A 19,711-nucleotide genomic window follows, 5' to 3' on the forward strand; every position below is an offset into this window, starting at 1 on the left:
GGTTTTGTTGCTTGTTTGTTGCTGTTGCTGGTGCTGCAGACCGCCGTACCACATTATCATGATGAAGGACGACATGGCGAGCAGTGTCCGCATCCCGTCGGTCTTCATCTCGTACGCGTCGGGCGAGTGGTTGCTGGACGCCATGAGTCGCGCCCTTCCGTGGGACCCGCTCCGGATAACTATTGATTCGAACGGAGAACGTGAGCTGGCTGTTGCTGTTGCTATTTGTATAGAGGTGGGGTGGAATATTGACTGGCGAGGGTTTTGCATTGTCTTGTTGCTGTTATTGCAGTCCCGCAGGCGTCGACGTCGAACCGCCTGTTGAAGCGCGTGATCGCCTACGTGTTCTTGATTTCGATCGTCTGCGCGTTCTCGAGCGGCTTGAGCTTGCTGTCGTCGGTGATTTTCCAGTGGGTTGGCAAGACGCGGCGAACTCATGCGGCCAAGCAGCTGCCCATCGCGAAGTACGAGCGGAATATGCAGCGGACATTGCTGGAGCACTTACTGGAGGACCAGTTCGTACTTGATCGCATCCCTCTCGCGGAGATTGAGAAGGTCTCCAGCGCTGATACCCACGTTCACGCAGAGAGCGAACATGTCGTTGCCTCCGCAGCAACTCCGCTTGAGACGGGACATTCGATGTCGAATGGCGATGATGATGTTTATCTTGAGAAGGAGGAGGCCAAAGCGCAAGAAGAAGAGGAGCTGGTGAAGCACGAAACGACCTATCGGAGTTCGGTGGACTCGGAGTCGGAGACGTGCCCCATTTGTCTGGACGACTTCGAAGATGGAGCCGATGTCAAGGTTCTGCCGTGCCAGCACTTCTTCCACGTCGACTGCATCAACCCATGGCTCGAGGGCCGAAGTGGACGCTGCCCACTCTGCAAGCAAGACGCTATTGCCACGAGTACGTGAATGACCCAGTATTGCTGTGTACTGTACTCGAGACTAATGATTTGTGCTCTTTCCTCCTACAGTTGCCGGAGCGTCCAAGAAGATCTTTGGCTTCCCGCTGCCGCGAATTGATCAAATTCTCCAGCAAGAGCATGTACGTCTCCTTTTGCAGTATGAATGATTGCAAAAGTGGGAAAAATTCTAACGCTGTACTATGCTGTACGCAGTGGGTCCACACGTTCTTCCTCATGCTCCCTGCAAGCTTCATCAGCTGCCTAATCGTCAACGCCGCCGCCTCCATCATCGGCACCATGTGGCCGTAAGAAGTCCCCCGTTGCTTCGATGCTTCCCTCGACATCCTCGTTTCTATATCCACTGAGAGGGAAGCACGTAATGCGGGCTCGTAGTATTTATCGCAAAATTTCCAGCGGTGGCCTCTCTAATGTATTACTCTGTAAATGCACTCACGCCTAATGATTTTGTGTGTTCCTACTGCTCGTTTTACAGCTCAGCATGCTTATCCTTGTGGTGTTTTCTCCACCAGGCACGAAGGCCTTTGTCCTCTGACGATTTCGGCTTTGCAGGCTTCTTCTTCTTCTTCATAAACTGCCACCATCTTCTCTTCGTCGGTTCAGGCTCGGGAAGCGGGCGTTGAGACCAGCGACGCAGCTTGATGAAGGCGTACCGAAGCTGTGTGCGCGTCGAAGTCATTTGGTGGAACTGGTTAACGCCCAGCAGTTTGAAGATGGAGAGCGCGGCCTTGTACGGGTCGGCGTACGACGCCACCAGAGACTCTTCGTCCTGCAGATCCGTGGGCTTCGGGCCGATAACTGACCGCTTGGATCCAGGCGCCTTAGGAACGGAGATCGACTCGTATTCCGTGGCTGTAGTGTCACCTCTCAAGTCAGCGAACCCTTGCTGGACGAGCGCCAACGCGTCGCTGCCCGACATTCGAGAGAAGTACACGGCTCCAGTGGCCCCAAGCAGAACGATCATCGCCACGAAGTGTTTCCGACCCGCAACTTGCAGGAACACGAAGGACATGACGACTTCAAACACCACCAGGCACACGAATGTGAGTTCCAGCGCAGTGCTGGCGATGTGGCCGCGTCCAGGGCTGTACGGCAACACATACAGCATGTTGTACTTGGTGGTGCCGAACTTCAGGTAGAAGTAGAGCGCGCCGAACGGTGTGATGATTGGGGTGATCACAGTCCCCAGCAAGATGACGAGGAAGACACTCAGCACCAGCGCGTACTCGTGGCCGTACGAGAACGCATTGGGTCGCAGAGCCTTTTGCACTTCCAGAGACGTGATGGAGCGCGCGTGGACCCACGGTTGCAAGGCCATGGTATCAGCACAGCGAGTGATGTCGACAATCGAGCCAAGGAACGCACGCTGGCACACGTACGAGATGAAGAACGTCCCGGATACTTTGTAGAGGAACGACTCGATGTACGAGCGTCCACCAGTCTTCTCGATGTCCGACAGTGCCAAGTACACGGCTGTGACTCCGATACTGGGCAAGATGACAGAACTCTGTTAAATCGAGAGAGAATAGAGAGTTAGTCGCTACCAAAGTTAATGAATTATCAGCATAAAGCCTTCACGTACCACGACCAGATAGGTGAAACCTTTAACGAGGAAGCTTTTAACACGGCGCGAGTGACTGAAGGACGGTTCGGACATTGTCAAATGGAACAGGAACGCCAACAAACACCAATTCACTGCAATCTACAAGGAAGGATAAGATAATAATAATGAGAAAACAAACCAATGTCCAGCCATACCGCAGCACTTTACTTACCAAAAGAAGCGATGGCAGATAGGACGCCACCATCGCGAGCAGCATGGTGTTCCGGCGGTTGAGTCCACGATACACGTCACTGCTCGAGTCGAGCTTGATGAACATGAGTACAGCAGTGGGTGTGGAGAACAGCAGCAGCAGCACCAACGTAGCTATCTGTCTCGACATAAAGGCCACGGATCTGCGGATCGTGTACGGTCGGTACGCGAGACTTTGCCAGATCACATCGTCAGGCTCGGGGGCGCTCTTGAGGATGACATTGCGAAGCACAGGGGCGAGTTGCTCCGTCACGGAAGCTTCAGGCTTCTTCAAAGACGCCAACGGTCTCTCACGAAAGCCTCGGCGCTGGAAAGACTCGGCTGTGTTGATCACACGACCGATACAGGTCTGACCACGGACGTTCCGGACGAAAGCGTTGCGTGTTGCGGTCGAGTCGAAGATCACGAAGGCCGCGCCCATACATTTCCGCTTGCCGAACTCGTCCAGCGCGTCTTCCGGGAAGAAGTCGAGCTCCTCACGCAGAGCGAAGATCCTCCTCGCCGCGGACCTGTCGTACGCCTCCACAGTGTTGTCGTCCACTAGACTTTCGTACAGTGTCTCAAATTGGCTGTCGGATCTGCTGCCTCGCTTGACTTTCCCAGCTCTCGGACTATGTCTTGGACAGCAGCACGTGCAGCAGTAGCAGCAGCACTCGCTCACCTTCTCATGGCGGTAGATGTATCGTCCCGGCTTGCAGCGCAGATGCCACCAGGCCACCTCGAGAGGCTCTGGAGCCATCACTGACCCCGGACAACACAGCAGATTGTAAGACAGCGTGCCGTTCTCGTACGCCTCGTCGAACGTCAGGATCCGGCTCAGCTTCTCCGAGAGAACGCGTCGTCGTTGGAGCAATTCGTGCACTGCGCGGAGATCCCGGAGCACAGTGATCTCGTGGACTGAACCTTGTGGAGGGATGGCAGTTTTTAAAGCCTCGAGTAACGAGCTGTGCGATGTGTCGAGCGGGAGTCCGTGCTGGATGAAGATACTGCGAGCCCCCACGATATGCTTTGCTCGTTTACGCAGCGCAGAGGCAAGTTCGTGTTGTCTTCTCAGTAGACTGAGCACTGCAAAGGCTACGAGGTAGCAGTAGGCCACATGAGCCCAGTACCAATCGCTGTGTAGCGGCACGTTGCTGAACGTCGTGGCTTGGTACGTGTCACCCCCTTTTTGACCTCGAGCACTGCCCGGCACGTAGTTCTACAGATCAACAACACTAAGTTCATGGTTTCGTGTACCTATAGAGAGCTGTTTAGCCAACGCACCACTGGTAGCATCGCCGCGAGGCTGAAGAAGCTAAGGATGGCGAACAAATGACCGCAATCCCTGAAGAAATGCATGCTCAGAGCAGCCGGGATACCGCACGTCGAGCTCACATAGTCGCCACTGGGTGATATGTCCCAGAACTTCTTCATTCGTTCTTTCAGCGTTGCTCCCTGGAGTTCCCCGTACTTGGCATCGAACGCATCAGATGACAAATCGTCGTAGTTGCTGCGTTGGAAGAGAGCCTCCTGGTGGCCTCTCCAGATCGGCAGGTCCACACGTTGCACCCTCCGCCACGCGAAGAAGGCCATCCCACCGACGAAGATCAACAGGTTGAACAGCAACTGGAACCAGATGCCCTGCCATCCCTCCTCACTGCCCGCGGCAATAGAAACCACAGATCGCTCCGCACTGAGTTGGTAGTATTTGTCCACGTCGGTGCCACCCAGCGAGTAGTCGAGGTAGAATCGCCCCGGGACTCTCCCGAACAGCGAGAACTTCTGCTTCTGCTTCTGACTCTCCGTCGCATTGCTGGCGTGAGTGAACACCAGGGTCCGTGGCGCTACGAGCGAGTCCATCCGCGTGCCGTTGCCGTCCGTCAATGTCAAGTCCACGAACATCGGCGGCGCGTTCGGAGGCACCCACGTGTCGACCTTCAGCTCCACGCGCGCGTCCTGCATGACCGTCGTGATCCCCGACGGCACGTTCACCACACTCACGCCGTCCCCATAACCCCCCGCAGCCAGGAACGCTGTGGCGACAGCTATCCGCAGTAGAAAGCGCGGCATGAACGCCATGCCCGCTATCGCCCCCAGCTCCGATCGCATTGTCATGAGATCCTTTGGGTGTGTCCAAGAGCCGTCTCATCCAGGATATCGGTGACCTTTCATGATACGAAACGTGCGGTCGTCGTTCGTCTACACGCAACGCTTGGCACGACTTGCATTATTTCGTGGCTTTTAACTTTAGAAGTAGGAGAAGGAGTTGGTGGACCATGAACCGAGCGAAGCGTCCAGCATCCTCGTGTCGCCACCTACGCGGGCGAGACGCTCGTTCACTAGAATGTCGTAGATTTCGTGGGCCCGCTTGAGGTCGCGACCTCTGCCCGATCGACTGGCGAACAGGTCGTAGAGTTCCTGTCGGAGCTGCAAAAGCTGCAATGCATGAGCAGCTCGAGTCCTGTCCATCGGAGCATTGCTGCTACCGTCATCGGCTTGTGGCGTTGCGTACGCGGGCGATGAGTCGTGGTAGATGGCCTCGATGGCAGCCTCGAACGCCGCCTCTTGCGTGCGCCACTTGAGCGCCAGTGAGCGCCACTCCTTGTCCTCGTTCTCCTCTCGGATAGACAGCGATCGCTGTCGAGTTCCTCCGTCTCGTGTTGCTGTTGCTGGCTTCTGCATAGGGGCGTAGGTCGAGACACTCAATAGACCATTGCGTAAGAGCAGCAAGGCGACGGACGTGAACACGCGCAGAGGCATGAACGCGTTGAGTTTGCGTTGACGCAGCGAGTTGTGGAAGATGTTCCGGAGCTCCCGTTCAGTTGGGCCGAGGGAGAGCGGCGTGAGGGTCGCGACGAACGCGCCGTCGTCCAGCAGCTTCACCTGTCTGGACGTGTCGTCTACGGTGCGTGACGCTGCGAGGCCGAAAAGTTCCTGCACCCAGTAGGAGAAGAGGTGGAAGTGGTTCATCTCGCCTCGGTATTTGATCAGCAGCGCCAACACCTCCTCGAAGTAGACCCATTTCGGCTCTTCAGCTGCAGTTGAGGACCACAACTGCATGGATTTCTGCTGCTGGTGACGAACGATCGGACTCCTCGGAGCTTGCGCGTTGTACTGCTTGGAGTGGAACTGGTTGAAGTTCGTCGGACGCACCATTGCACTGGTACGACGGGGAGATCCAGCCGGACGTCGACAATTACCAGAGGAGTGGGGATTATTCTCTTCAGTCTCGGCCTCGTTGATCGACGACACGGTCGCTGCTTGAGTGTCTGGGTCCACGAAGTAGGTCGACAAGATAGCCTCGAACTGGTGATAGCCGTTCGTCGGCAGATACTGTCGATACACGACGTTTTCCACCTCAGTGAAGTGCGTGTCGCTCTCGATAATAGAGTTCTCGTCCTCAACTCGGAACAGCAGCTTAGCCAGCTCAAGAGCGTGAGGGACATCGATCACCTCGCGCATGGTCACGGGGTGGAACATCGGCTGGCGGTGATACGACGAAGACGCTGTGCCTGCGGGGCTGTCGTCTCTCGACAGGCGGTTCGCACACAGATAGCGACACACGCAGCAGAAGACGAGCTCTTCCTCTGAGCGTTCACTGGCCATGAACTCATGGAAGCGCTTGACATCCGCGTCGATGTCCGCGAAGTCGTTGATGCTCTCATGCAGACTGGCCACTGCAGCGTCAATCAACTGCGGCAGTCCCAGTCTGCACCGAAAATGCTCTCGAGTCACCTCCTCGATACTGAACTTGACTGGCATCGCCTGTTCGCCCGGTTGGTCTGCAGCGACAGCTCTGGAGAAGAGCTGGGACCGTTGCTGTCTCCACTCGACGAATGACAATGTGAGGTGGCAGCGTGAAGCGATGATGTCTGTGAGACGGCGTGGAGGCAGCTCCTTCAGCTTCCCGACGATCGTATCGTAAATGTCGGAGATGAATTGCTTCAGTGAGACCAGTCGCTTCCTCTGCTCTCGTGACGAGAGTGCTAGGGCTAGTAGAGACTCCGTCTCGGCCATCGCTTCTCTCGAGGCAGGGTAATACGTCGCAGAGCTCCACAAGCTGTCGTCGAGATGCAGCTCCGCGTAGTTCTGCAGTCGCATCGCGTCTCGCTCTCCAAATGGAATGTTGATCGAGTTGTCATCGTAGTCGGCGAGTGTGTCTCCATCGGAGCGGGCGTCGATGTCGGTCTGCTGGCTCACGTCCGTGCCGTCCTTGTTGTCTTGTATCTGCTGATCCAGATCGTCTAGCAGCTCCGTCTGCGCCGCGTCGTCGCTGTTCAAGTCTTCACTCCTGTCGTCCAGCACCAGCTCTTCGTCGTCTCCTACAGGCTTCTCCTCCGGCACGGTGCCTAGCACAACGTGCAGTGAGCCTACCAAGGCTTGCGCTTCTTGCATCGTTTGCTGGAATAGCTCAACGTCTTCATCGTCGAATATTTCCGAAGGCGCGACACTGGGCGGGCGAGGAGGCAATGCTTGGTCCTCATCATCAGACAAAGCAGCACCTTCACTCGTAGTTCCATCCTCCTCGTCCTTCACGCTTCTTGCCTCACCACGTTGGAACAGGGAGATGACAGTCGCCAGCTCCCGGAACGTCGTCAGCAGTCTAATGAGCGCTTGTCTGGGGTTGGGCTTGCTCTGTTCGGTGGGCTCTTTGACTTCCAACTCTTCGTTCGCACTCTCGCTATTGTTTTCAGGCGCGACAGGAGGAGTCACCACTACAGTCGGTGCGGTGTCGATGGGAACAGGGGCCGCAAGTGTTAGGTCACTGTCACTGCCGAACTTGAGCGTGGCCACAGCTGAGAGCTTGAGCTTGGCACTGCGTCGTCGGTTAAGCAAGTACGCACGGACGTTGGCTTGCATCAACTCGACCGCAGCGTTTTCTTCACGTCGTCGAAGAATTGTCCGCATGACGGCGCGACGGTGCAGCGCTAGCTGGCGATCGCGGAAGCCTCGATACGATCGCTGGATGTCCATCGCTGCTGCCTGCTTCTCCACGCGGAGAGTGATACGAGTCTGCTCCTTCCGCGCCTGGTACTTCTGGAACGCGACCTGCAGTCGCGTGGCTGCGAGATGGAGCTCCTTGGTCGAGTCGCGCTTGGAGTTCAGCGAAGGTCTGCTGACTGACGATGCGTCTCGCTGTCGCCTCCATTCCGCTTCTTCATCATCGATCTCGTCTTCGCTGTCTTCTTCACTCTTCTCCAGAATATCCTCATGCTCTCGTCTTCTCCCTCTCTTTCTCAACTTATACGCCTCGTGCGCTGCAGCCACGGGCGGACCAGCTTTCATCTGTTGTTCAAGCTCCTCCACCTTTTGTTCCAGCAGTTTGTTCTCTTCGAGCGCGTGCGCGTATTTCTCGGACAATGAGGACAACCGATCGTGCTGCTGGTTGTTCTTCTCGTCCAAAGCGTTGACTTGTTTGATCAGCCGAGCGACTGCGGCGTCGTATCGTTCACGGATCTCATGGAGCAGCTCGCTCTGCTCTTTGCAGATGCATTTGATCTGTCGTGCCAGCTCGTGGAAGCAGTACGAGTAGATCTGAGTCTCCTGGCTAGTGTACTCCACCATCAGCCGTCTCCGCTCTGCCAGCACAGCGATGTCGGTCTCCGTCTCAGGGCCTCCAGGTTCACTGTTATCTTCAAACTGGGGCATGGTAGCGCGCATCTTGTCGAGAGTTTGGCGGAGGTACAGCACTTGCTGGCGATTGTTTGGGGTCAACGCGGGGAACACGACGGTCTCCCATTGTCCTTGGGCGTTGAGCGTCGACTTGTACTGGTTCGGAGGGTAGTTATGCGGTAACAAGACCGAGTTGGTCTCCACAACGAAGAACTCGCGCGGGATCATGGAAATCTCGGTCAAGTCGGAGCTGTCGTCTCTCAATCCACGCGAGGTGCTGGGAGATTCTGCATCCGTTCGACTGCTTCGAGGCATTGGCACGTGTATGGATACTCTTGGAGACGGTCGGATGATCTTGACGGAGCTGCGCTTCCTCGCACTGCTGCTGCCAGTAGACTCGACTCCATCCACGCGCTTGCGAGAGAAGAAGCCGCCAGCTTTGCTGTCGGCCAAATTCAACGGAGGCAACATCGGTTAGTACAATAGCAGAATGAACCAGACTTTCATCTCAAAAATACATGCAACACACACGGTGCAAGAACTAAAATAAAATTGCACTTGCGGGGAGATATGAGACCGTTCGCTCTTCGGAGGATTCAATAGCGTTCATTCCTCCGACCCAGTGTGATAGACAAATACTTGCAGTACTCTCCCAGAAGATACTGCGTTCATGTAAAATATTTACACTTGGTGCGCCGGGATATCGTTGGGCTCGTCGTCTTCGAGCGGATGCTCCGGCATCGTGATGAACAGTTGCGTCATTTTGCGCTGGAACCGCCGGGCGTACGGCTTAGGCGGAATGGCCGACACTCCTTTGCGTGACTTCCTCAGGACACGCACCTTGTAGGCGCGCTCTAACCGCTTCGACACCGTCCACTCCTGTAGAATGTCCACCAGGCCGAAGTAGTACTTGCTGGGACCGGAGACTTGGTGCGCGTGATACGCGTGGCTCTGAGGGTAAACCGCGCGCTCGGGTGGACCCACTGAGCCCTGCGACACATCGGACAAGCGACCTCCAAAGGAGACCTCTGAGGACTCCGATGCCCTTGTTCCTTCCGACAGGACGTCGTCCTCACTGGGCGAACGATGAGTTCCGACTAGAGTAGGGAGGAACTCTGCGTCGGTCTTGAGCTCGTGACTGTCGGCACAGAACGCAGTGAGCTCCACGGACTTCCGGCGTGAAATCCCTCGCTTATACTCTGTTGTGATGGTGAAGTGCGAGTAGTGCGTGCCAATGAGAAGACTGTAGTCCATGATGCCGGCGCTGGCGAGGTAGTTGCTGTCTCGCGTCAGCTGCTTCACGAGTTTCGTCGCGGTGTCCGTATCCAGCTTCAGCCTCTTCTTGAGATCGTTATCGCGTAGAGTGATGTCGGGATAGTGCTCTTCTCCCGGTAGAAAGCACGGTTCCCCTGGCGCACCACCGAACGTGAAGAACCGGTTGCACTTCGAGCAGCGGTACTTCTCGCCTAGAACACACGCGGGGGCATTGCGGTCCACCCAGGATCCCTTGATGTCGTACCTGCGATGAATCACCTCCGTCGTGCCCAGGAAGTTCCCCATCACGATGAAGTAGAAGATCTGGCCGTACATCTTCATGGCGTGGAAGCCAAAGAAGCGAGGCAACAGCGTCCCAGGGTTCCACTTGAGGTAACGCAAGTAGCTGGGCAGCAGTCGCAATAGCACGTCCTTCTCCTTCGACGTCGTGCTCTTCACAAGGTACTTGCGGTCGCACGTGTTGAAGACGAAGGCGCCACTCCGACCTTCGCTGATACGCTCGTTGATCGTCGAGCGGAACGCGAAGACGTACTCGGCGTCATTCACGCCGTACAGCTGACGAATCGAAGCGAACACTCGCGGCTGGAAGTCGTAGAACTGCATCTCCGTCAACGCCATGGGCATGAAGGTGAAGCGCATGTTGCTCGGGTTGTCGCGCGGCTCCTCCACGACTCGAACGGTCGAGCTTCTCATCTCGCGCAGGATCGGCATTGATCTTGGCGGGATCGTCATGGACCCCACGTCATAACTTGACGAAGCTGAAGACACGAGCTGTCGAATCCGACGCTGGGGAGACCGCTGCCAGTCCAACTGGAACGTGTGGTTGTTGCCGTTTTCGCGTCGCATCCGATGGTGATGTTGGATAGACTCGATGATGCCATTTGTAGCCATGTGAATCATCTGCTTCCTCAGCGCCACATTCAGCTGAGGGTTCATGAGCTTCTCTTCGTGTTTGTGCGAGTCGTCGTGCTTACTGTCGCTCGCTTCGGTGCACTCCGAGTTGGTAGCGCAGGGTGAGAACGACCCGCGCATCGACATCCCATTCCCACACGGAGACTGGAGCGCGGAGGCTGCTTTATCATCGGAGTAAACTGAAGGGAAGTATGGCGCATTGACCACGATCCAGACGATAATGTTGACACAACCCCTTGATGCGTGCATGAAGGCGCTGAGGTCGATGAGCTCCTTGAACAACGTGCTGCCCAGCACACTCTTAACCGTCGCGGTGTTGGTCATCGCGAAGAGGAAGATCATGAGGAACGACCACGAAATAAAGACAGCACACGTCAACATTCCGTTCGACAGCACGCGGCGTCGCACCTCGAACGTCTCCTCCAGTCCACGTCGTAGCCGAGAGCGGACGTACGCCATGCACGCGAGCCCGAAGAGCAGATACACCACGACGCACACGTGGTACAAGATCCACTGGTGCCAGAAGAAGCCCGGCATGTCCGTGTTATGGTGGAACCAAATGAACCGTTGATCTCCTTCATCCTCCGCCTTCAAGCAGTCCGGACTCGTGTCGTTCTTGTCGACACACTCCACCTCGGCGTCGCCCAGGAACCAGAGCACAAGGCCGCACACTATCCCACTGAGCACCGAGTAGAACCAATACACGCGGAAGTTGTGCGCGTACGACGTGAAGGGGTTCGTGATGGACTGCACCATGTCGATCGGGATGGCGAAAAACCAGAACTCGCCGGCGATGAGCAGCGCCTGAGTGATCGCGGCGATGCGGAACGGCAGCACGACCGAGTCCGCCGAGAACTCGGTCACGCAGTACTCCGCCACGTAGATCATGGCCAGCAGTAGGTCTACCAAGCTCTTGCTGAAGATCAGTGGGTTCGGGTGCGCTCTCACCGCGGGACTCGTGAGGAACGACACGATGATGACCAACGTGAAGGCGCTGGAGGCGATGGCTCCCAGGAACAAGTACTCGTCCGCGCTGTAGCTCCCCACTAAAGCGATGGTGGAGCAGGCCACGCCCACGAGCACTAGCAGCCCCGCGATTGCAACGACGAGACCGGAGAACGGCCCCGTGACTAGAGCTCGGAAGCAGCTGAACATGGACAGCAGACCAGCTCTACGGCGGCTGCGTCTGCGAGCGCTGCGTTGCCTGTCTAGCCGCGACTTGGAGAGCTTCTCGGTTGGATCACTGGACAGCGAAATGGAGCAGAAGGACCCACTGCAGGGAGGGTTAGTTAGTGGTGAGGTGAGGAATGACACAAAATTACACAAGTGAGACGCAGGATGACGCACTGGTCTTGCCCGCGCAGCAGCGCGTCGCTCTCGGAGGCCGGCGGCGGGTGCCCCATGGACGCAGAGGGGCAGGTTGGGGAGTGGCCTGCTGCGTGTGCAGTGCGCGGGGGCGTGACGGATGCACACACACGCGCAATGAGGTGAGGAGGCGTGGGGCAGTCGGCTGCTTGACGTCTCTGCCAGCTGGGCATCTGATTGTACCGTGGTTTTGGTACGATAGGTCAGAAATGTAATTTTAATCGAATAGGGAGTGTGGACGTCGGAGGACATGTGGCAAGTCATGTTGAGGTGATACAAACTGGATCCTTTATGGACCCTTTTTTAGGTGAAGAAGCGACGGAGCACGCGGTGGCGCTCGGACGTAGCGACGGCGCCGAGGACGCAACCAGCGAGCACGGCGGCGCCGAGTGCGGCCCAGTTGGTGGACGAGGCTTCGCTTGGGCTTGGCGCGAAGAACTCGTCGATGTCGGGGCCCATGGTCACGCTGGCGGAGCCATTTGAGGGCATGGACAGAGACCGCGTCTCCCGCTCCAGGGATTGCAGGAACTCCTTGGACACGAGACGCTTCTGCTTGAGGAACTGGCGGCAGTACGTGCGAGGCTGCTGGAATAAGCGGATGCGAGAGCTGGAGAGGCGGAGCTGTGGTACGAGATAAAGGTTTTGTAAGCGTAGTGATAGTGATGAGGGGGTCAATGGCCTCACAACGCTAGCGTACCCGAACGCCGATGGCATGAAGAGCTGTGAGGATGTCTGTCATGTTATCCTTTCGTCACATCATGGGAAGCAATAGTTAGTCCGAGTGAGATCACGAGCGAAGTGTAAGAGGAGCGCAGAGACGCACCACGTAGCACTTCGCAGTACTGGGCTTCTTCCCCACTGTGCACGTCACAACGTGCTCGAGTTTCGGCTCATTCTCGGCAAAAGCGTGAACAGCTACCCAATACAAGAACGTTAGATCACAGCATGAACAGCTAATGTTTCGGCACAGACGTACCCTGGAACACTTTCTCATCCGAGTCGTCGTCGCCCACGACAAAGACAAACTCTGGTACATCCACCTGCTCTTTCAGGACCTTCAGAACCAAAGATACCGCCACAGCCTTGCTGACTCCAGACTGGTGCACCTCCACGTATCCCTTCGCACGGTTGATCGTTGCCTCACCGCTCTGTAAATGGTAATACAAAGTAAGAACTATCGGGTGGAATCAATCAAACACTACTAAAACTGTACCTCCACAATGTGTCGAAGTTGAGCGCAAAGTTCCAGTGACTGGATCTCGCCATACTCTTGGTCGCTGTTACGGTAATCGTACAATAGCGACGCCGCATTCTCGACAAGGAAGGAACCGTTTGTTCGCGCTGCATACGCCCGCATAACGCGTTTCGCGTCATCTTTCCAGTCGAATGTCCGCTTGTCCTCATCGCAGACACACTCCCAGTCCCCTTTGCCAGCTTTCCTGATGAATAATCCGTTCTCGGCAATGAGATTCAAGTTCGGAATGGAACCAAATTGGGTCTCAAGCGCCTCACGCTGGGTGTTGCTGGTGATAAACACGATGTTGCACGGATCGGCACACAGTGTCCGCAGATTAGCCCGCGTTTCGTCCGAGATCGGCTTGCGAACTTTCCCGTCAATGTACCGAGCAGCGGATTGAACGGTACACTCGCCACCATACCGATCGCTCACGTCAAAAGTCTGTAGAACTTGATCAGCGCATTCACCTCGATACGAGTACTGAGCTCCCTCCTCGTCCAAAATGCTAGCAGTCGAGCTCAAGGTTCCGCCATAGTCCAGAATGAAGAGGCGACGCGAAGTACTGGTGCATTTCTTGACTAAATCGTCGACATCCAGGCTCACGAAGCCAGACTCGAACCGCATAACTCGGAAGTCGAACCCAAAGCCGACTTGAACAACTTCTCCGGACGAGGCATCTCGTGTCTTGTCAGTCACAGCTTCAATGTCGGCTAGAAGTCGTTCACCCCACGGCGTCGCATCGGATTTCCCCACCAGAAACTTGTAGTTCAGGTAGAATCGATTGTGCTTCTCGTAGTAGCTCATCGAGCAGGCTTTCGCGAACGCAGCAGCCATGTCGTCTGTCTTCCACGGGTTCACCGCCAGACTACCGCTCAGTATGCGGCTGTAGGCGCTAAACTCCGACACGATCATGATGCCGAAACTGCGATCCAGACCGCCAACATCCGCGCTCCCACGCGGGCTGCTCCACCCAGTCGAAGCTCTGGATTTGCTCAAAATGTTTCGGTGTTGAGCGATCATATACTCGAAAGGCAGTAACGAAAGCCCTCCGCGAACACAAGTATCCAGGTAGACGTCACACATCCGCCATAGGATCACTCGCTCAGCACACGTGGTCTTCCGCTTCTCCTCAAAGTACACCACGACGCCTCCAGGAGGTGCATACCGGCGATTTATCTCCTCTGTGAACTTCAGAACGTACTCACGAGTTCGGTGGTAGTCGTTGGGCCTGGAGTCAAGAGCGATCCCGATTTGTACGAGCACCACGGACCCTCGTTTATCCGGGTGAGTCGCTAAGAAGCGATCAAAAGCTCGGAGCTTCAATGGGATGGCCGTGAGTCCTTCCAAGCGATCAACAGATCCGATCACCAGTCGGTGCTGCGTTGGGTCTCTCCCTGCTGTGATGGCATTCTTGACGTGCTCAGCGAAGTCCAGCGCAGCGCCATTCGCATCGGCTTGGTTCTGGTCGAGCATTTCATGCAAATGCGTCACATCAGGCTCGACATGCGAGCAGGAAATGTGGACCTTGCGTCCGTTGTACTCCATCACCAGCATTCCATTCGGACACGTCTTGTAATCCAGTCCCAGCAGCCGCTTGCAACTCGTGAGGAAGTGTCTCGCATGTTCAAAGATCAAAAATCCAATGTGATCCGCACACAGCATCGCACGAAGGATCTCCGTGCGCATTGCAAGGCATCGGAAGATCTCGCTTGATGGAAATGGTACGTGCAAATACATCGTCACGATCGCAGTGCACAGGCGACGCAGCAAGTACGACGGCAGCATCAAGAAGTGGAAGTCGTGGAGCCACACAAGATCCCCGTCATGATAACTCTCCACCACTCGACGCGCGAACGTCCTGCACTCCATCAACGTCAGTCCCTCCTGAGCAATTAGTATCCAATCAACCTCTGCATCTCCTACCTGTTCACACTGCAGTAGTCGGACCAGCACATGTCCTGGGCCGCGGGGTTCCACGACACGGGGTCGCACCACGCGCTCTTGACGCCCGAGTTCTCCTCCTTCTTGCCGCCTCCGAACCACGAGTGGTCCCTCTTCTTCTTCTTATTCTCTTCGCAGTCCAGCTGCAGCTCGGCCGAGTTGTAGACGTCCACGACGTTGTGGAACACGGGCCAGAGCACGCCCTTGCAGAAGCCCTGGAAGTACCGGTGCGCCACGGGCGGTTCCAGGAACACGGGCACGCAGCGCAGCGCCAGCAGCTGCTTCTCCAGCGCCGCCTCCTCGCTCTTGGCCACGAACACCTCCGGGCAGCCGATGAAGAGCGGCGAGTACTGGTCCGCGTCCCTTACGAGCGTCCGGTAGAGCATGGCCGTGGCCCCCGTGGCCCACGAGACGCTCCAGCCGCTGGCGGACGCCTCGCTGCGCTCGAACACGAGCGGCAGCACGTTCACCACGATCAGCACCGTCTTGGGCGGCGAGCGCATTGGCATCGGCATCGGTTAAGTGTATGTATGTATGGGTGACCTTCACTCCGGGCGAGGCGCGACTCGGCGGGTTTCGGAATGAGTTGAAGTTAAAATAGGGAGGTACTACCGTGCACCCCTTGAAGCTCATCTTATTTGCTGAATAGTCCGAATAATCCAAAAAGCTGATCGGATCCCTATGATACCTACGACCTACGATTGGATTGGGCTGAGTCATCCTAGTCAACGCGTTGGAAGATGAAAAGAGACTGGGAGTTGGTCCAGGACACGCGTTGGTTTGCAAGATGCTGGGCCATTCTGAAGTGCTGGGACCGTTGCAGGGTGTTTTTGTAGTCCAGGACGAGCGTCCCGGGCCGGAGCTCGGTCTCGAGCTTGCGTTGGACCTGCTGGTACAGCTCGGCGTCCCAGCACTGGGACGTAAGTAAGAGGATGGCGGTGTCCTGCAGTGGCACCGTGAGCATGTCGGCGCAGATGAAGCGGCATTTGTCCTCGGGAATGCGAAGACCTTCGCGGGTTTGCTCGGCCTGCTCATGCAGGAACGGCAGGATCTCGACACCCACGCTAGAGAGACCGAGTGCGATGGCTGCGAAGAGCACGAGCGACCCAGAGGACGACCCAAAGACCGTTAGCTTTGCAGGTTTCGAAGCACGTGCGATGGCATCCACCACGGTGCTTTGTGTGAAGAGGTTCAGCCACGTCGGGAACGGGGTGCTGCCGAACGCAAAGTTCTCCGCAGAGTAATCACCCTTGGGGCCTGAAAACTCTTGCTGAGCTCTCAGAAGGCCCCGATGAAAAGCGAGTTCCTGCTCTTGCGCTCTTAGCCTCGTGATCATCCGCTTCAGCTTCTCGACGTCTGCTAAGTCGACACCTTGAAGGTTGTGGCTCGACAAAACATCATCAAGATGCGCAACAGTATCAAGCTCTTCTTGAACCCTCTGGAGGCGCTCCTGCCGAATGGTCTCGATTGTAGGGATCTTGCACCGAGTGTAAATCCGAGTGGCAGCCAGCAACTCGGCGATCTCCTTCATTTGATCTTGAGTCACGATTGAGGCGCATGCGCTCTCTGCCTGGTTGGAAAGCTCAGTTGTGTCCTGTAGAAACGATGCATCGATCGTTTTCCGGAAAAGTTGAAGGCAGGAGAGGATCTTCGGAAGCAACTTTTGTAGTGCACGCTTTGACTCGGACCCACTTTCGCCTTCACGCAGACTAGAGTGAACACTGTGTGCCGCTGTTTGAAGCTAGGGATTCGGGGGCAAGTAAGCATGTCAATAACATTGCAGTTAGATTTGGCGTTCATAGTGTTAGCTCCAGTACCTGCTTGATAATGCAGCAGCAGTCTTCCCAGTTCAGAGACACCATGCATGCGAGCGATCCTTTTGCTGCGTCTCTTCGAAGATACCGGTAAAGCCAAAGCGCCGTCTATTTGCTAAGCTTGTAGTCGCACTTGTGCTTCCATCAAAGAAACACGACAATAGCGGTGACGTTGTCCCCACTACCCCTGGCAAGCGCCTCATGGACAAGAACTTCCGCGGCTTGAGACTGCTGGGCGACGGGTATGGCTCCCACCATGTCCACAACGTCTTGGTCACTAAGAACATCCCAGATGCCGTCGCATCCCAGTACGAAGAAGGGATAGTCGGCCGCTGGCTGCAGTCTACAGGAATGGCGTCAGAGGTCACAAGTGCACCGTTGGTTTACAGGCTTACTGACCTGGTCGCGCTGGTGTGCGGCTTCGCTACCACAAACTGCTTCAGATCCCGGTCTCCAAAGCTCCTGTAATGCATTTTACCCGCATGAGAGCGTTGCACCGTTGCATCTTACGACGGTCACAGGCAATTTACCGGGAGACTGCAAGCACACCAGACACGCGTTCTTGTATGACAAAGCCGCCAGCGTGGATAATTCTATCCATTTCTTCGTGATCGCTAGCCTTGTGATCCTGAGCGACACTCGTAAGGTCAAGCTTTAGCAGTCGAGTTGAAACTACGAGAACCTTACCTTCGAAAGTCGAATGGCCTTCTCTTTGTGGCTCACTACGGCACGGCTGCAGGTATTGCAGCATTCAGTGTCAATGCGATAGATCCACAATTCTTCCATCCTGTCAATAACCCACGCACCTATCTCCAACATTGGCCACGTAAAGTGTTTTGACACCATTTTCCTTTAGCAGCACTGCAGTCACAGCCGTGGCACCCACTGAACCGGAAAACGACTGGCAGCACTCCATATCCGAGATCAGGAAGCCTCTACAGGTCCACAACAGCACTCCTTCAGGCGACCACCTCCTCTTCACTAGTGTCAACACTCAGACACCTTTTTACCTTTCAAGACACTGCTCGACTGTGCAATCTTCCCCCTCCAATTGCAGCTCCGCTGCAACGTTCTCGTGCAGCACTCGCTGCAAATATGTCGACACGGACCGGCCTGCCAGCGTATTCTCCGGTTAAACATCGCTCTTCTTCTCACCAAAGCATGCTCTCATCCACGCAAAATATCTAAGAGTCAAGCATGTATTGCAACGCTGCTGCCTCACCTCCGTGGCCGTCGTGGATGGCAAAGTAGCCGTTCGTGGGACGCTCCAAGAAGCCGTCAACGATGCGGATCGTGTCTTCCATCGTCTTCCGGTGCTCGGCATTCTGCAGACGCCATCGACAAGGTCAGTCAAGGCTCTTGCAAGCCCAATGCAATGCCTAGATCTGCCCCGTAGCGCACCATTTCCTCGCAGATACTCACGCATCGGCAGCAGCTGAAGCCCTCGTCCATCGTGTTCAAAGAGCAACTCTAAAATGAGTACGGAGTGACCCAATTATGGCTCTTTTTGAGCTACTCGGCTCTAATTGGTCACTCCGCCGCAGTCCACAAGAAGCTCAAGCATGGGTCGTCCGCGCATCAGCCTCGCCGCGGTGGCGCTGTCCTCGGCCACGGGCATGACGGTGGCCGCCGTGTCCATGATGGCGTACTACCGCTTCCAGCACCCGCAGGAGTTTGCGGACGCCAGCATCCGCATGACGCACCCGGAGCTCTCGGACGATTTCAACCGCAAGTGGGGACTCTTCGGCACGGGCATCATCGACGCCGTACCGCAGGGTGTCAAGGACCTCTTCGCCGTGCCCGACATGGCCGAGCGCTTCGAGCTGCAGAAGAAGAAGCGCGAGGAGCAGATCCGCCAGACGCTCGAGGACCTGCGCCCCAAGGGCAAGTAACTTTGGCGACGTAACACATCAACGCAGACGGCGATAATGCATCCATCCACCTTCAATCTGCTCGCTCTAATGTTGCCGTGTAGGCCTACACGCTACTGTCGTTACGCAGTAAGTGAGGACAGGAAACAATAGGAAGTGTGAAGGCCACAAACGAAAGTAAAGTACCAATAGCCCGAATCTCGGCAGCAAAGTCGCATGTATTCAACATGTTCGTGAGGCTATCGTCAGCCAGAATGCAGCGAGTCTCTGGGTACAGAGAGCTAGCGCTACATTTACGAGCGGTAGCGGCGCAGCGACAGGGTGTTGCGACGCTTCCAGTTCTGGCGGAACGACGAACCGATGATCTTGTTGGCGCGGTGGCCACGCTTGCGCAGGCCGCGGCCCTGGCGGCCGGCTGACGTGAGGCCACGCTGCTGGCGGCCCTTGTGCACGGCGTTGGCGATCCAGTTGATGCGGGGGTCGCGGCGGATGACCTTGTGCGAGTGGTCGACCATGATGATCTCGAAGTACTTGTACGTGGCGTCCTGGTTGACCCAGTACGAGTTGAGCACGCGCAGGTTCGTGAACTTGTTGCCGGCGCGCTCCTCAGCCACCGAACGCAGGTTGCGCTCGAACTTGAGCTCGTTGATACCGTGGTGCTTGGGCTTACCGTACACAATACCCTTCGAGTTCGGGCGCTTGCGGCCACCGCGACGCACGGCAACGCGCACGATCACGTAGCCCTGCTTGGCCTTGTATCCGAGGCGGCGAGCCTTGTCCACGCGGGACGGGCCCGTCACGCGGTGGATGACCGGCAGCTGGCGGTACTCCCAGGCGCGCACACGCAGCAGGAAGCGCAGCACATCCGACTGCTTGCGCTTCCACAGCTCCTCCAGGTACTTGTAGGCTCCCATTCTTCTGCGACTTTGCTAAAATGAAATGCCCCCCATTATCGCCCAGCCGCG

General features: G+C 56.3%; 9 protein-coding genes across 9 annotated transcripts; 2 read left to right on the forward strand and 7 right to left on the reverse strand.

Annotated features, from left to right (window-relative positions):
* Positions 1-58: 58 nt before the first annotated feature.
* PHYSODRAFT_472659 (hypothetical protein) lies at positions 59-1,217 on the forward strand (the record flags this gene model as incomplete). The annotated part of the gene is made up of 4 exons (XM_009519694.1): positions 59-200; positions 293-907; positions 978-1,048; positions 1,122-1,217. The coding sequence occupies 4 exons, from the start codon at positions 59-61 to the stop codon at positions 1,215-1,217; spliced, it is 924 nt and encodes a 307-aa protein (XP_009517989.1).
* Positions 1,218-1,395: 178 nt separating this feature from the next.
* Positions 1,396-4,797, reverse strand: PHYSODRAFT_358927 (hypothetical protein; the record flags this gene model as incomplete). Its single annotated transcript, XM_009519695.1, has 4 exons — positions 1,396-2,433; positions 2,509-2,628; positions 2,702-3,937; positions 4,003-4,797. 4 exons carry the CDS (start codon positions 4,795-4,797, stop codon positions 1,396-1,398), a joined length of 3,189 nt encoding a protein of 1,062 aa, XP_009517990.1.
* Positions 4,798-4,965: 168 nt separating this feature from the next.
* PHYSODRAFT_472171 (hypothetical protein) lies at positions 4,966-8,559 on the reverse strand (the record flags this gene model as incomplete). The annotated part of the gene is made up of 9 exons (XM_009519696.1): positions 4,966-5,179; positions 5,231-5,595; positions 5,659-5,745; positions 5,803-6,930; positions 7,063-7,197; positions 7,291-7,367; positions 7,536-7,897; positions 7,967-8,046; positions 8,131-8,559. The coding sequence occupies 9 exons, from the start codon at positions 8,557-8,559 to the stop codon at positions 4,966-4,968; spliced, it is 2,877 nt and encodes a 958-aa protein (XP_009517991.1).
* A 453-nt stretch (positions 8,560-9,012) lies between these two features.
* On the reverse strand, positions 9,013-11,921 carry PHYSODRAFT_284648 (hypothetical protein; the record flags this gene model as incomplete). The annotated part of the gene is made up of 2 exons (XM_009519697.1): positions 9,013-11,791; positions 11,866-11,921. The coding sequence occupies 2 exons, from the start codon at positions 11,919-11,921 to the stop codon at positions 9,013-9,015; spliced, it is 2,835 nt and encodes a 944-aa protein (XP_009517992.1).
* A 265-nt stretch (positions 11,922-12,186) lies between these two features.
* PHYSODRAFT_295406 (hypothetical protein) lies at positions 12,187-15,576 on the reverse strand (the record flags this gene model as incomplete). Its single annotated transcript, XM_009519698.1, has 5 exons — positions 12,187-12,603; positions 12,707-12,798; positions 12,860-13,031; positions 13,097-14,978; positions 15,044-15,576. 5 exons carry the CDS (start codon positions 15,574-15,576, stop codon positions 12,187-12,189), a joined length of 3,096 nt encoding a protein of 1,031 aa, XP_009517993.1.
* Positions 15,577-15,782: 206 nt separating this feature from the next.
* Positions 15,783-16,592, reverse strand: PHYSODRAFT_257921 (hypothetical protein; the record flags this gene model as incomplete). The annotated part of the gene is made up of 1 exon (XM_009519699.1): positions 15,783-16,592. One exon carries the CDS (start codon positions 16,590-16,592, stop codon positions 15,783-15,785), a length of 810 nt encoding a protein of 269 aa, XP_009517994.1.
* A 427-nt stretch (positions 16,593-17,019) lies between these two features.
* PHYSODRAFT_470348 (hypothetical protein) lies at positions 17,020-18,327 on the reverse strand (the record flags this gene model as incomplete). The annotated part of the gene is made up of 8 exons (XM_009519700.1): positions 17,020-17,218; positions 17,275-17,337; positions 17,406-17,503; positions 17,563-17,608; positions 17,682-17,810; positions 17,886-17,988; positions 18,098-18,200; positions 18,277-18,327. 8 exons carry the CDS (start codon positions 18,325-18,327, stop codon positions 17,020-17,022), a joined length of 792 nt encoding a protein of 263 aa, XP_009517995.1.
* Positions 18,328-18,437: 110 nt separating this feature from the next.
* PHYSODRAFT_310502 (hypothetical protein) lies at positions 18,438-18,767 on the forward strand (the record flags this gene model as incomplete). Its single annotated transcript, XM_009519701.1, has 1 exon — positions 18,438-18,767. The coding sequence occupies one exon, from the start codon at positions 18,438-18,440 to the stop codon at positions 18,765-18,767; it is 330 nt and encodes a 109-aa protein (XP_009517996.1).
* A 163-nt stretch (positions 18,768-18,930) lies between these two features.
* Positions 18,931-19,665, reverse strand: PHYSODRAFT_353776 (hypothetical protein). Its single transcript, XM_009519702.1, has one exon. The coding sequence runs from the start codon at positions 19,658-19,660 to the stop codon at positions 19,040-19,042; it is 621 nt and encodes a 206-aa protein (XP_009517997.1). The 5' UTR covers positions 19,661-19,665; the 3' UTR covers positions 18,931-19,039.
* Between the last annotated feature and the right edge of the window lie 46 nt (positions 19,666-19,711).

Source organism: Phytophthora sojae (assembly GCF_000149755.1).
Source record: "Phytophthora sojae unplaced genomic scaffold PHYSOscaffold_1, whole genome shotgun sequence".
In the NCBI taxonomy this organism is placed as follows: domain Eukaryota; phylum Oomycota; class Peronosporomycetes; order Peronosporales; family Peronosporaceae; genus Phytophthora; species Phytophthora sojae.

Coding starts and splice junctions, on each gene's coding strand:
- PHYSODRAFT_353776 (XM_009519702.1), bottom strand. CDS start 19,660: ATGGGAGCCTACAAGTACCTGGAGGAGCTGTGGAAGCGCAAGCAGTCG.